Raw genomic sequence first — 14,215 nt, 5'->3', positions numbered from 1 at the left:
GCTGATGGCTCAGGGCCTGGAGCCTGTTTCCGATTCTGTGTCTCCCTCTCTCTCTGCCCCTCCCCCGTTCATGCTCTGTCTCTCTCTGTCCCAAAAATAAATAAAAAACGTTGAAAAAAAAATTAAAAAAAAAAAAAGGTTCAATTACACTGAATCCTACCATCAGAACAAATACGATGAAAGAACATGCTCACTTCTTTGTTCTTAAGATATTTCAGAATAACAGTAACAAAAAATACTATTTGTAACATAAACAAAAAAGCAGATGAATTTTAATCGAATAACTACTGGCCTTAATGTATTTAACAAAGGCACCTAATTTTTAAATTTTTGGGGCGCCTGGGTGGCTCAGTCAGTTACGCGTCCGACTTTGGCTCAGGTCATGATCTCGCAGTTTGAGTTCAAGCCCCGCGTCAGGCTCTGTGCTGATGGCTCAGAGCCTGGAGCCTGTTTCGGATTCTGTGTCTCCCTCTCTCTGACCCTCCCCGTTCATGCTCTGTCTCTCTCTGTCTCAAAAATAAATAAACGTAAAAAAAAAAAAATTTTTTTTTTTAATTTTTTTAAAAAAGTAGCAAGATCCAACAGGCATCCTAATGGTAGCCAACACCCTAGTGGCTATTCTCTAGTTGTTGGTCCTTTAGTATCATCTAAACTGCACTTGAAAGCAGCAACAATGAGAAATCATAAACAGGTACTTCTTTATCACCACTTTTTATTTCCATTCACAGGGTCAATGTTTATTTTCCTGTGAACAGAGTAGAAAAATTATAAGTAATTTGCAATCGAAAATGCAAAACATACTTTTCATAAGAAGGTTTCCTGTGCAATATTATATATTTTTTTTATTTTTTTTTAACGTTTATTTTTGAGAGACAGCATGAATAAGGGAGGGTCAGAGAGAGAGGGAGACACAGAATCTGAAACAGGCTCCAGGCTCTGAGCTGTCAGCACAGAGCCTGACGCGGGGCTCGAACTCATGGACCGCGAGATCATGACCTGAGCCAAAGTCGGATGCTTAACCGACTGAGCCACCCAGGCGCCCCTGCGCAATATTAGATACTATATTATTCGTGTGTGAGTACGTATACATTATATATAAGCCAGTCCCCCACTCCCAATTACCCAACAATGCTTTCTTTATTAAAAGCTGTGGGAGGAAAAATTAGATTCAAACATTCTATTTAAGCTGGTAAATCACTGGAAATAAGGGTGTCTCTCTTAGATTTATAAGCTATCTTTGGAATATTCTTTTTTTTTTCTATGTAGAACAACATCCGGATATCAGAGCTTGCAACTTTTTAAAAATGCAAATGTCAACAATCAAAAAACTGGTTATATGGAACGAAAAGCTGTCCTTGACCAGTAAGAAACTAGCTAGAAAAGCTTGATGCTGATTCTTAACTGAATCAAAAATTCATTCAGGGTAAAAACAAAGAGAGGTCAAGATTCTTTTTTTTTTTTAATATTATTTTTAATTATTTTTTTGAAAGGAAGAGCACATATGCTAGTTGGGGAGAGGGGAGAGGAAGGGAAGTGGGGAGGGGAGAGGGGACGGGGAGAGGGGGAGAGAGGGAGAGAGAGAGAGAGAGAGAGAGGGAGGGAGAGAGAGAATATCTCAAGCAGGCTCTATGCTCAGTGCAGAGCCCAACACGGGGCTCCATCCCATGACCCTGGAATTATGACCGGAGCCAAAATCAGAGTCCAACACTCAACCGACTGAGCTACCCAGGCACCCCGAGAGGCCAAGGTTCTTGGGTGTGAATTCTCTCTAGTCAACAGCACCAAGAATATACCTGTAAATGAATGAGATGGATTAATTACTCCTTGTAACGAGGGAAAATGAATGCCATTGGGAACCCTGGAGGATTTCATGAAGAGGGTGTTAGAATGGATTTACAGGATACAGGCTTGTGTTAGGTACTTTTGGGAAAGGTTTAAAGTAGGGGCTTTGGTGTTGATTCTGTTGGAAAGTAGAGATAACTCTATGGTTCTATGAATTCTATCTAATTCTATAATCCTAATTTTAATAAATCTTACTATGAGGCAAGAAGAATGAAGAGAAGCTAAGGCTATAATTTATAAAGAAGCAATAGTCACTTACGGTGGCAAGGATGAAGATATGCTTGATCATTTTTGTGACTTTACCAATGTTGATGTTTTTGTCCGTGTTCAGACATGATCTTGTCTATGGTCTTGCTTTTGTCTTGATCCAAGGACACAGAGTGGCCCTGTCTAATGTTTCTGTGAAACTGCTTATGTTCAACAGGAGAACACCACAGCCTAGATGTGAATGCCAGACCAACTCTAGGAAACACCAAGGTCAAATGAATAGGTAGCACCAGGCCAATTCTCTCTTAGCTGTCAGGAACTGCTTTTCTCTTTCTCATAGGAAATCAAAGTGCGATAACAGATCTAACAAAACAAACAAAACAATGATCTAGTCCTGAGAAAGCAATCAGACAGGTGGAGACTTTGAAACCTACAAAACAAATGTCTTACACACTTTAAAAATGTCATTGTCATGAAAGACAAAAAATGTACAGGAATACTCTAGATTATCCTAGAGGCATGATCCTAGATCCAAAAACAAACCTAAAAAGGACATTTTTAGAACTGAGGAAATATGAATATGGACTGCATATGTGATAATATCATTGTATCAGTGTTAAATTTCTTGAGTGTGATATGGGATTATAGTTATAGGGGATAGATACATGAAACGCAGGGGTGAAATGTTACAATATCTGCAACTTGAATGGTTCAGAAAGAAAACAAGAGATACATAGAGAGTTATAAAAAATGTGGCAAATTGTTAACAATCAATGGACTAGGGCCGAAGGTATAAAAGTATTTACCACACTATTCTTCTGCAGGTTTTTCTGTAATCTTAAAAATTCTGCAAATTAAAAACAATTGAAAAAAATAAGTCCAGTGATATACCTACCGGTGAGATGTACAACTAGAAGGGGAAAACAACTAAGCCTAAAGGAAATGGAAAACTTCCTAAGTAAGGAGACATCTTATGGTCTGAGAGGCTAACAAGAAAGTTCACAGCAGAGCAGTACAACACTAAAGTCAGAGACACAAGAGAGCATTAGAGGTAAACTGAGCACCAGAGGTACATTAGAGGTAAACTGAGCAACAGAGGATAGCTAACAATAGCAGGTATGTGTCGAGCACTGAGCTAGACACATGGCAGATAATCCACAGAACACAAAGGTATCATCCCGATCTTAACAATAAGAAAATAGATTCAGATGTTAATTTGTATACAACCACACTGCTAGTCAATAATGGTTAGAAGATCTGGGCCTAAAGCCATCTGATTCCAAAAGGCATGTTCTTTTTTTCACTATGCCATGAGAATAGTCACTACATTTTTGATGGCTGTGTAAATTGCGATAGGATTCTCTTTTGCTACTGAAGTTTACATACTAAAAATGTGAGAGGAGTTAAAAATATAGACGATTAACCAACAATCCACCCCCACCCCAACCACAGCTGCTGCCTGCAGGGTTCACTGCAGTTATCAAGTATTACAAATGGACTGTACCATTTACTAAGAGAGATAAATTGCTTACTTATTAAGATTAATAAGAAACTTTCATTCTACAATATGTAAGGATGTGGAGAAAAGTTGAAGATAATCCATTAGCAACAGCGACAGCAGCCACAAATCTCGACCCGTTTAGAAACCACTCCCTTTCACTCAGTGACAAGCGTTTGTTTAAGAAGCTGGGCTGTGTACCTCCCAATATTAAAGATATACGGATGCAGTTAAATTCCACAGTACAGAAGGTATAAAATAAAATTTCCTTCCTCCCACACCCTGAGGGGGTCCATACATTACACAAATGTGTGCAGATTATGTCTTCACACAATTATGTATGTCTATTCAAACACAGATGGGATCTCACCAAATGTACTGCTGTGCAACATTTGTTGTCTGTGTCTAAAAAATATAGCTTGGACATCTTTCCACACCAGTATATTTCAAATAGCTAAATAAGTCCATTAATTGGCTAAACATTATGGCATATCTGTACAATCACATAATGAGAAAATTCAGCTTATGTGCAGTTTTCTTCTATGAAAATGCTGCAAAGAACACCCATATGCATGTACCTATGTATGCACACAATTGTGTGTGTGTACATTCTCAAAATGTGATCTGCAGACTGCTGGGGTTCCCTAAAGGCCTTGCAAGGGATCGACAAGGTCAGAACCATTTTCATAATACTATTAAGACAACAGTTGCATTTTTCACCACATCGACATCTGCACAGATCAACTAAAAGCAGTGGCAGTAAAACTGCAAACCTCGGACCATGAATCAAGACAATGGCACCAAACTGTACTTACTAGTAATCACCATACTCCTGACTGCTACTCACTCATACTAAAAAAATTTTTAAATGCCAGTTTCACTTAAGAATGACCTTGATGAAGCAATAAAAATTATTAACTTTACTAAATTTCAACTCTTGAGATCATTTCTAGAAAAAAAAAACTACAACCATTGAGATTTGGATATCTGGCAGAAACTTCCTCAAAACAAAACAAAACAAGACAAAACCCACATAAACAGGGTGCCTGGGTGGCTCAGTCAGATGAGCGTCCGGCTTTGGCTCAGGTCACGATCTCGCGGTCCGTGAGTTCAAGCCCCGTGTCGGGTTCTATGCTGACAGCTCAGTCCCTGGAGCCTGCTTCGGATTCTGCGTCTCCCTCTCTCTCTGCCCCTAACCCACTCACATTCTGTCTCTGTCTCTCTCAAAAATAAACAAACATTAAGAAAAAATAAAAATTAGAAAAAAACCCACATAAATAAAGTGGGCCCAATCCTCAAGGAAAACTACCAATAGCATTGTTGTCAGTGATGGAATTCAAGGCATTAAGTCGCTGCAAGCTTGACAGCTTTCTAATACTTAAAATATTTCCTTTAAAGATCTGTGGTACTATTAACCATTCGGGGATATTATACAATTAAATGGGTCAACATACGCAACATCTGCATAACTAAGGGAACCGATATTTTTCACGTGACCAACGCATGATATTACAAGCTCAAGCACAGGTAAAAGATGCATTCAAATTTAAGACAGATTAATGAATTTTAATACAACAAAGTCCAAAATAATGAATTCTAATATAACAAAGTACCAAAGGTTTGTTGATAGGATTTCAGATTCCATAACGCAACTAAACTTTTAAGAAATTACAACTTACTAAGTTTGGCTGTATCTTCAATTATCTGAAAAGCTATTAAAATACTCCTCCCTGGGGCGCCTGGGTGGCGCAGTCGGTTGGGCGTCCGACTTCAGCCAGGTCACGATCTCGCGGTCCGGGAGTTCGAGCCCCGCGTTGGGCTCTGGGCTGATGGCTCAGAGCCTGGAGCCTGTTTCCGATTCTGTGTCTCCCTCTCTCTCTGCCCCTCCCCTGTTCATGCTCTGTCTCTCTCTGTCCCAAAAATAAATAAACGTTGAAAAAAAATAAAAAATAAAAAAAAAATAAAATAAAATACTCCTCCCTTTTTCAACTACATCATCTGCATGACCCTGAATTTTCTCCATATACTTCAATTAAAGCAATGTGTCACCACCAAATGGATCCAGAAGCAAATATGAAAATGTAGCTGTCTTTTCTTGATCCAAGCACTAACTCACAAATGTAAGTTAGTGCCATTCTTACAATTTTTTTCCTTTGGAAAAGCTATTTTTCATAAAAATACTAATATGCAGAGGAGGCCTGGCTGGCTCACTTGGTAGAGCAGCAACTCCTGATTTCAGGGTCATGAGTTTGAGCCCCACGTTGGGTATAGAAGTTAAAAAAATTTTTTAATTTAAATAAAAAAAATATTAACATGTAACATACTCTATTTTTCATTTTATACAATAATATTTTTAAATTTCTAGTAAATATTAACAGGTCCAACTACATAAACAGTATTTTGAGATGTTCAATGATTTTTAAGATTGCTAAGGAGACTTTTGAGACTAAAACATCTAATAATCATTGATAAATATCTTTTTTCATTAATAAATATCTCTTATGCAGAGGTGAGAACAGATATGTAGTAAAATTTACTAAAAACAGCCTTGTTAGAAAAAGATATATATTTTTTTTTTTTGTAAATTTTTTTTTTTTTAACATTTATTTACTTTGGAGACAGAGAGAGACAGAGCATGAACAGGGGAGGGTCAGAGAGAGAGTGGGAAACACAGAATCTGAAACAGGCTCCAGGCTCTGAGCTGTCAGCACAGAGCCCGACGCGGGGCTCGAACTCACAAGCTACGAGACCATGACCTGAGCCGAAGTCGGACGCTTAACCGACTGAGCCACCCAGGTGCCCCGAAAAAGATGTATTTTAAACTGACTTCCAAAAACTGTGCAAATTTATACTCTTCCTGTTGTGCATTTATATCCCCATACTAAGTATAACCTAACTTTTAAATTTTTGCCTTGAGATTGACTTTCAATGATCTCACTGCATATAACTACTTCGTCTCTTAAATCCTAACTCATTCTTTTTGTTCAACTTGTTTTTTAGGCAATTATGTGTCAGGCTTGGTCCTGACATAAGTGAGAATAAAGCAGCCTCTAATCACACAGTTGTGTCTAGGAAACAGAGAGAAAGAGGGAGGAAAAGATAGCTAAGTATGAGGGAGGTTTCTTATTTTTTAGAATATACCAAGAACACCTTTTGGTGTGAGTTCAGAAGCATGATTCTTAAAACTCCTCAGATTGGGGAATTTTTTTTAATTATTTGCATCGTCATAATTAAAGTAGGGTGTCACTGGGGTTAATATCCCAAATAGATAAAGAATTCATAGAATTCAACACCAAAAAAAATACATGATACAGTTAAAAAAATGGGTAGAGGATCTAAGTAGACATATTCCAAGGAAGACACACAGATAGCCAACAGACACATGAAAAGATGCTTATCACTCATCATCAGGGAAATGCACATCATAACCACAATGAGATATCTACTTCACACTTGTCAGGACTGTGATCAAAAAGACAAGAAACATGGGGCGCCTGGGTGGCTCAGTCAGTTGAGCGTCCGACTTCGGCTCAGGTCACGATCTCACGGTCCATGAGTTCGAGCCCCGCGTCGGGCTCTGTGCTGACAGCTCAGAGCCTGGAGCCTGTTTCGGATTCTGTGTCTCCCTCTCTCTCTCTGCCCCTCCCCTGTTCATGCTCTGTCTCTCTCTGTCTCAAAAATAAATAAACGTTAAAAAAAAATTTTTTTTAATAAAAAAACAAAAGAGAAGAAACAACAGGTATTAGCAAAGATGTGGAGAAAAGGGAATCCTCTTACAACTTTTGGTGGAAATGTAAACTGGTGCGGCCACTGTGGAAAACAGTGTGGAGGTTCTTTAAAACATTAAAAATAGAACCACCATTAAGATCCAGCAATTCCAATTCTAGGTATTTATCTGAAGAAAATGAAACCACTAATTCAAAACGAAATATGCACCCCATGTTTATTTCAATATTACTTATAACAGCCAAGATCTGGAAGCAATCTAAGTGTCTATCAACAAAGGAAATTATAAAGAAGATGCGGTATTGGGGCGCCTGGGTGGCTCCATCAGTTAAGTGTCCAACTCTTGATTTCAGCTCAGGTCATGATCTTGTGGTTCGTAAGCTCAAGCCTCACTTCTGGCTCTGCACTGGCAGTGTGGATTCTCTCTCTCTCTCTTTCTCTCTCTCTCTCTGCCCCTCCTGTGCTCTGTTTCTCAAAATAAATAAATAAACTATAAAAAAAAAAAGATGTGGTATACATAAACACACACACACACAGTGGTATATTACTCAGCCATAAAAAAGAACGAAATCTTGCCAGTTATGACAACACAGATGAACCTAGAGGGTAGTATGCTAAGTGAAATAAGTCAGAGAAAGACATTTACAGTACAATTTCACTTACATATGGAATCTAAAAAACAAATGAGCAAACAAAACAGAAACAGATTCATAAATACAGAGAACAAAACTGTGGTTGCCAGAGGGGAAGGAGTTTAGAGAGAGGCAAAATTATTTGGTGAAGGGGATTAAGAGATATAAACTTCCAGTTATAAAATAAATAAGTCACAGGGATATAAAGTATAACACAGGGAATACAGTCAATAATATCATAACAATTTTGCATGATGACAGATGGTACTATCATTGCATGGAGTTCATAATGTATGTAAATGTTTAATCACTATGTTGTACACCTGAAATTCATGTCATATTATATGTCAATTGTACTTCAATTTTAAAAAATCTTAAAACCACAAAACTTAAAAACTTGATGGTAAGGATGCCACATACTAAAGAACCTCTCTATCAGAACTTCTAGATCATAATGCTCACTTAGCTACAGAAGACTAAGTTTGAAGACAGAAGCTGAGTCATCATACCCACAGTGCCTATTTTTAAAATGTTTCTTGAATTAAGTGTGCTTTTAAAATTTCCACATAATTATGGTTGGGTTGATATTAATCAAAGAAGACTCTTAATAGCAGCAAAATCATGGTCCAAAGAGGTAGCAGTTCAATGGCAAAACACAACTATACTTTTAATCTGAAAACTGTCAGGAAAACAAGTAAGAAACCATACATACTGGGTAATAACAATGAACAGAAGGCACCAAAAATGTGAACACCATGGAATGTTGGGGCTCAAAGACCCAAAAGCAAGCAAAGATTAACAAGAGTTTATGGATCCCCTAATGCTTCCTAGGGGAACAAAACGATGGTGTCATCAAAACTAACGGTCCTATTACTACTGACCACATCCCTCAATTGCTTTTCACCTAAGAAAATAAACGCTTTCTGTAATTATGAACCTCAGATACCTCTTTACATTAGTTATATTTCAAGATATCATTATAGATCATGAAATTTTTTTTAATGTTTATTCATTTTTGACAGAGAGCAAGCAAGAGAGAGAGAGTCTGAGTGGGGAGGAGCAGAGAGAGAGGGAGACAGAATCCGAAGCAGGCTCCAGGCTCTGAGCTGTCAGCACAGAGCCCGACACGGGGCTCAAACTCACAAACCGTGAGATCATGACCTGACCCGAAGTCAGACGCTTAACCGACTGAGCCACCCAGGCGCCCCTATCATGAATTGTTAATATTAAGTATTTGTTAACATTAAAGAACTGTAGCAAAAAAGCTGTTGATGGCCACTCCATTCTGGAATAATGGCATAAATGCCACTGATGTTACTATACCATTATGTGTCTCTGTATCTTGTCCCCAGATCTCAAGGAGTTGTGAAACATGCAAAATATCCTGCAGAAGCAAGTGTAAATAAAGCTCAGTGAATACTGTGGTCCTGCAATCAACCTGAAAAAATCACTATTCCATGTAAACTACAGGCCGATGGAAACTGGATAATTTCAAATCATTCAGACTTCTTCCTAAATCAAAGAGAGCATCAGTAGGGTCAGTGTAGAGACCAAATCCACATAGTAATTTGAACAAGGAAAGCTTAATATAAAGACTATTAGACAACAGTTTAACTTATTAAAACTCTGAAGAATACCCCAGGGAAAAGGAAAGTATCCAAGGAAGGAACAACCTGGAAGGGGAACCCCTCCCCAAAGCTGGGATTGGTATCCTCCTGGAGAAGATGTGGTTGTAGTCACTGAATGGGAGAGAAGGTAAAGTTAGCTGGATTTCTTGGTTCAGAGGTGGGCCACAGTGCCAGGAAAGCAAGAAAGACCCCTCCAGAGTTCACATGGGACAAGACTAGGAGACAAGCACACAAGAGTCACAATGCCGGGAGCCCACTTACAAGCAAAGTAACACAAGGCCTGGAGTACACAATGTCTGTGTTGGAAAGGTCGTGGGAAACAAGTTTCTGGGGTAAAGGCAGGCCAAGGCCGGCATATAGGCATGCAGGAGAGGGGGGAATCAGGAGCCTGCTCACCTGCAAAGCAACAAGGTCTGGGGTTCACAGTGCCTGCAGGAAACAACCTTCAGGAAGTCAGAGAGTCAGAAGCCCACTCTCCAATAGACCTAGGGTGCCTTGGGGTACTCAACTAAGTGGCCACCAAACTGGCTGGGGATGCATGCTTATCGGCAGACTGTGCTTTAGGTGTACAGCTGAGGCAAAATGCCTCTGGCAACAGTGCAGGGGGAGCAAAAAGAAAAACAAAATTCATAGCACACTGGAAGATGGAAGAGAAGCCCCTTTACCCTCCTTCAGTGCCCCTTCCAGCATCCTCGACTGTGAACAGCATACTCTATAAAGGAAAAGTTCTGAAAGAGTCCAATCCATTCATGTAGAACAGAAAATGAAAGAAGGAACTTGAAGCTAAGAGGAAATAAACAGATAACTGGCATGGCTTCTTAGAATTACCAATATAAAAACCCTAGGAATTCCAGGCCTATCTTGAAAGGCAGCAATTTCCCCAATGTCAATGAGAAATACAGCTGGTATCAGAATATACCCTACAAAGCCACTGCACAAAAATCAACATGGTACAGAAATAGGTATTACTATAAAAATAAACAAATGCCACAAAAGAAAAAACTTTTAATTAGTGGCAATGCATGTGAAAAGTTAATGTGTAATGAAGATGGCATCCATTTCATTGGGAAAAATACATATTATTTAATAAATACCTTAGATGTCTATCCATCTGAAAGAAACATAAAAATGAAGTATTATCTGACATCCCATTCAAATATAAATTCCACATGGATATTAAAAAGAATTTTTTTAGGGGCGGCTGGGTGGCTCAGTTGGTTAAGCGTCCAACTTCAGCTCACATCACGATCTTGTGGTTCGTGGGTTTGAGCCCTGTATCGGGCTCTGTGCCGACAGCTCAGAGCCTGGAGCCTGCTTCAGATTCTGTGTCTCCCTCTCTCAAAAATAAATAAACATTAAAAAAATTTTTTTTAATTTTTTTAAGCTCTAAAAATCATCTCACGAGCAAATGGAGGAACTGGGAGACATTTCTAACCAAGACCAGAAATCCAAAATCTTAGGGGATGGAGGCGCAGGGATAGAAGTGAACATACAAAAATTTGTTGGGAAAAGCTATTACAGACAATTGTAAAATATGTACATGTAGTGTATATAAATGTATACATCGCTCATACACATATGTATGCAGATGTGCATATGAGTCAAGTATGTACAATGTATGCAATGTGCATAAATGCATGTTTCCTGACTCCATCTGCTGAAAGAACACAAAATTGATTTGCAATGAGTATATCTACTACCCAAATAATGGTCTCTGCAGCAGCCAGGGTCCACCCCAAAAATGGAGTCCACACAGCAATTTGAACAGAGAAAGTCTTACAAAGAATTATTAACTATTTGCACAGGATTAACTACTAAAAGAGAAGAACAGAACTCTAAGGAATACCCTAGAGTTCAGGGAGAGAAACAGAGGCAAGAGTTGGAAGGAGCATCTCCTTCTCAAGTTGGAGTTCACATCTCACTGGAGATAGTGTGGCTGCGGCACACTGAATGAGAAAATTAGCTGGGTTACCCCAGCTAGAGCTGTCCTATGGCAGGAAGGCCAAAGTTGATGGACAAGAACCTGCAGGCTGGGACTGATAAGCAGGAAACTCTCTGCTGTGGTGTCAGCATGTCAAGAGCATAAGGCAGGGAGCCACAGGCAGGAACTGGCAACAGAATCTGCTAGAGCATGAGCGCCATGAAGTATCTATCACACACACACCACCGGCAGCAGGGCAAGCAGGAACAGAGGACTGAGACTCTCTGTGCCTCAGTTTTGTGTTAACATCTTGCAAAGCCACGAACCTAACAGGTGTTACTCAATCAGTATACCCAGAGCCCATCCCAAAATGTCCGCATCTGGCCTGGCTGGGTGCCTCAAACCGCAACCATTCACATTATAAGGAAGGTATCAGAAAAAATATACAAAGTAAAAACTTTTCAAAATCCCCAAATTTCAGAACTATAATTCAATATCATCTCTTGTTTTTATTTTTTATTTGCTTGACGGGCCGGAGTTGGAGTTGTTGGTATGGTGTTGTTTCACAAAAGGGAAGAATAAATGCATTCTGAGTAATCAACCTATACCACGAACGTGAAAAAATAACTTCAAGTGCATGCTGCATGATGTGAATGATCTTTATAAAGGGCTTTTGATTTCACAGCACAGTATTTCAGGGTTCAGCACATACACATGATTAGCCAATCATCACTTTTTAAAGTCACAATTTCAAAATCGTCACTTACCAAACACTATCCCTTTAGCAAATGGAGGAAACAATTCTGAATGTCGGAATAAGTTTTTGTGAATTTGCCATAGTTCTTTGTGTAGTTTCTTAAAGTCACTGTATCTCTTCCATACGATTATCTAAAGAGAAAGGAAAATTAAATGTGTACCTCACAGTGAAACTACATAGGTTCAGATATCTGAACAAATAATCTTTTTCCATTAAAGAGCTCAAACTGTCAGGCAAAGGCAAACAAATATATGTTTGAACCAACATGGTTAACTGTCTGAAATTAAATAATAATAGTTAATTAAAAATATAAAGTAGCTGGGGCACTTGGGTGGCTTAGTCGGGTGTGTCCGATTCTTGATTTCAGCTCAGGTCATGATCCCAGGGTGGTGGGATTGAGCCCTGTGTCGGGCTCTGCACTAAGCATGGAGCCTACTTAAGATTCTCTCCCTCCCTCTGCCCCTCTCCCCCGCTCGCGCACACACTCTCTATCTCTAAAATAAAATTATACACACACACACACACACACACACCATGCAAAACAGCAATTCTTTCTCTAATTTTTCTGCTTTGGTTTTTAAATTTCATTTTAAACAAGTACGGTTTTCTTCATACTGCAAAAATATTCAACCTGGTACAAAGAAGGTCTATCTAAAATGTCACTTAACCTCTTCAAAAATCAATTACTATTGGCCTGAAACAAGCCAGATGTCAAAATACATATTCTGTCTCAAAAACAGCATGTTTATACACACAAAATAATTAATTTAGACAATTTTTAAACATCAAACACCCACACACCATTTGCCTAAAAGAATAAATTAATATGGAAAAAGAAATGGTTGTGTAGCAAGTAATTAACCTGAACGTTTACATTTCATAAATCTTATTTCACAAATCCCAGTTAAAAGTAATAGTAAAGATTTCTTAAGGCCAGATGAATCCTGAAAACAATACCATTAAACCTAGTATATTTCAACACAGAAAATAAGCCATCCAGATTATAAAACACGTAAAGTTTACTTCCATTAACTTGAATTACTATTTAACCTTATTCAGATTAAATTAGTAAAAAGAAAACAGATTTGACACAACTTTGATATCACTGATTCGGCCCCTCAGTCTCCACAAAATAGGGTAAAACTGAGTTTTAAATTTCATTACTGGTATACTAGGGTCTTTGCTTCTTAAAAACCTAAGAACTTCTAACGAACTCAATAGAGTGTAACGCTAATAAGCAAATCTTAGGCCATGCAGGTAATCAAGTGTGATTTAAGAGACTCTTGTCAAAAAATTACTCTCTGCATGTAAGAAATTCTTCACTAAACTTTATCATACTGCCTAAAATTCTACCACGATGAGTTTCTTGTTTTTAATATAGTTATTAATCCTAGGAGACTAGTCAGACTATAATATGAATTAATCTAAACTGTCTCCTCTGGATGTTTCCTTTCATTTATTTACTCAACAACAAAAATAGTCACCAAAACAATTATTTTCAAGAGCCTATTCTGTGCTAGGCTCTCTGTAAGCACAAAGGATGAAGAAATGAGAACGCAGCACCTGCCTTCAAAGACTTCCCAGCCTAGTTGGGCAGGATAAGCCAACACAGTGATGATGTCACAAGACAGTGTGATAGATGCAGACAAGGAAGCCCAAGGGAGTTATGGAAGGAGCACCTACAGAAGGTCTTATCTTAGGTAAGCATACTGAAGGGAAGTAGCAATTAGACCAACAAAAATAGAGAGAGAAGGGACTGGGGATGAAGTTTGTAAAGGAGAGTGAGAGGTCAAATATAATTAGTAGAATTTGGGCTTTTGCAACTGAATAAATCATGGTCCTACTCTCTAAGGTGAAGAAAAAGGGAGAAGAAACTTTTAAGATAAGAACAAAGTTCAATTTTAGACATATTTGACACAGATTTGGAGTTCAAGAGTGAGAACTAAGCAAGATGTATTAATTTGGGAATCATCAGCAGAGAGGTGGCAATCACTCAGGAAAGGT

General features: G+C 38.6%; 1 protein-coding gene across 8 annotated transcripts in view; it reads right to left on the bottom strand.

Moving 5' to 3' along the window:
• RPS6KC1 (ribosomal protein S6 kinase C1) overlaps nucleotides 1–14,215 on the bottom strand; it is a 322,126-nt gene that overhangs the window by 290,598 nt on the left and 17,313 nt on the right. For all 8 annotated transcript variants that reach the window (XM_040446443.1, XM_040446438.1, XM_040446437.1 and 5 more), the window contains exon 3: nucleotides 12,222–12,342. In XM_040446443.1, the coding sequence (XP_040302377.1) occupies nucleotides 12,222–12,342 (121 nt within the window). The remainder of the gene's footprint in view (nucleotides 1–12,221; nucleotides 12,343–14,215) is intronic.

This window comes from Herpailurus yagouaroundi, unplaced genomic scaffold, assembly GCF_014898765.1.
Source record: "Herpailurus yagouaroundi ecotype Mexico unplaced genomic scaffold, PumYag 195, whole genome shotgun sequence".
Lineage (NCBI taxonomy): Eukaryota > Metazoa > Chordata > Mammalia > Carnivora > Felidae > Herpailurus > Herpailurus yagouaroundi.
The sequence above is the reverse complement of the archived record's forward strand: the minus strand, read 5'-3'. Positions and strand labels throughout refer to the sequence as shown.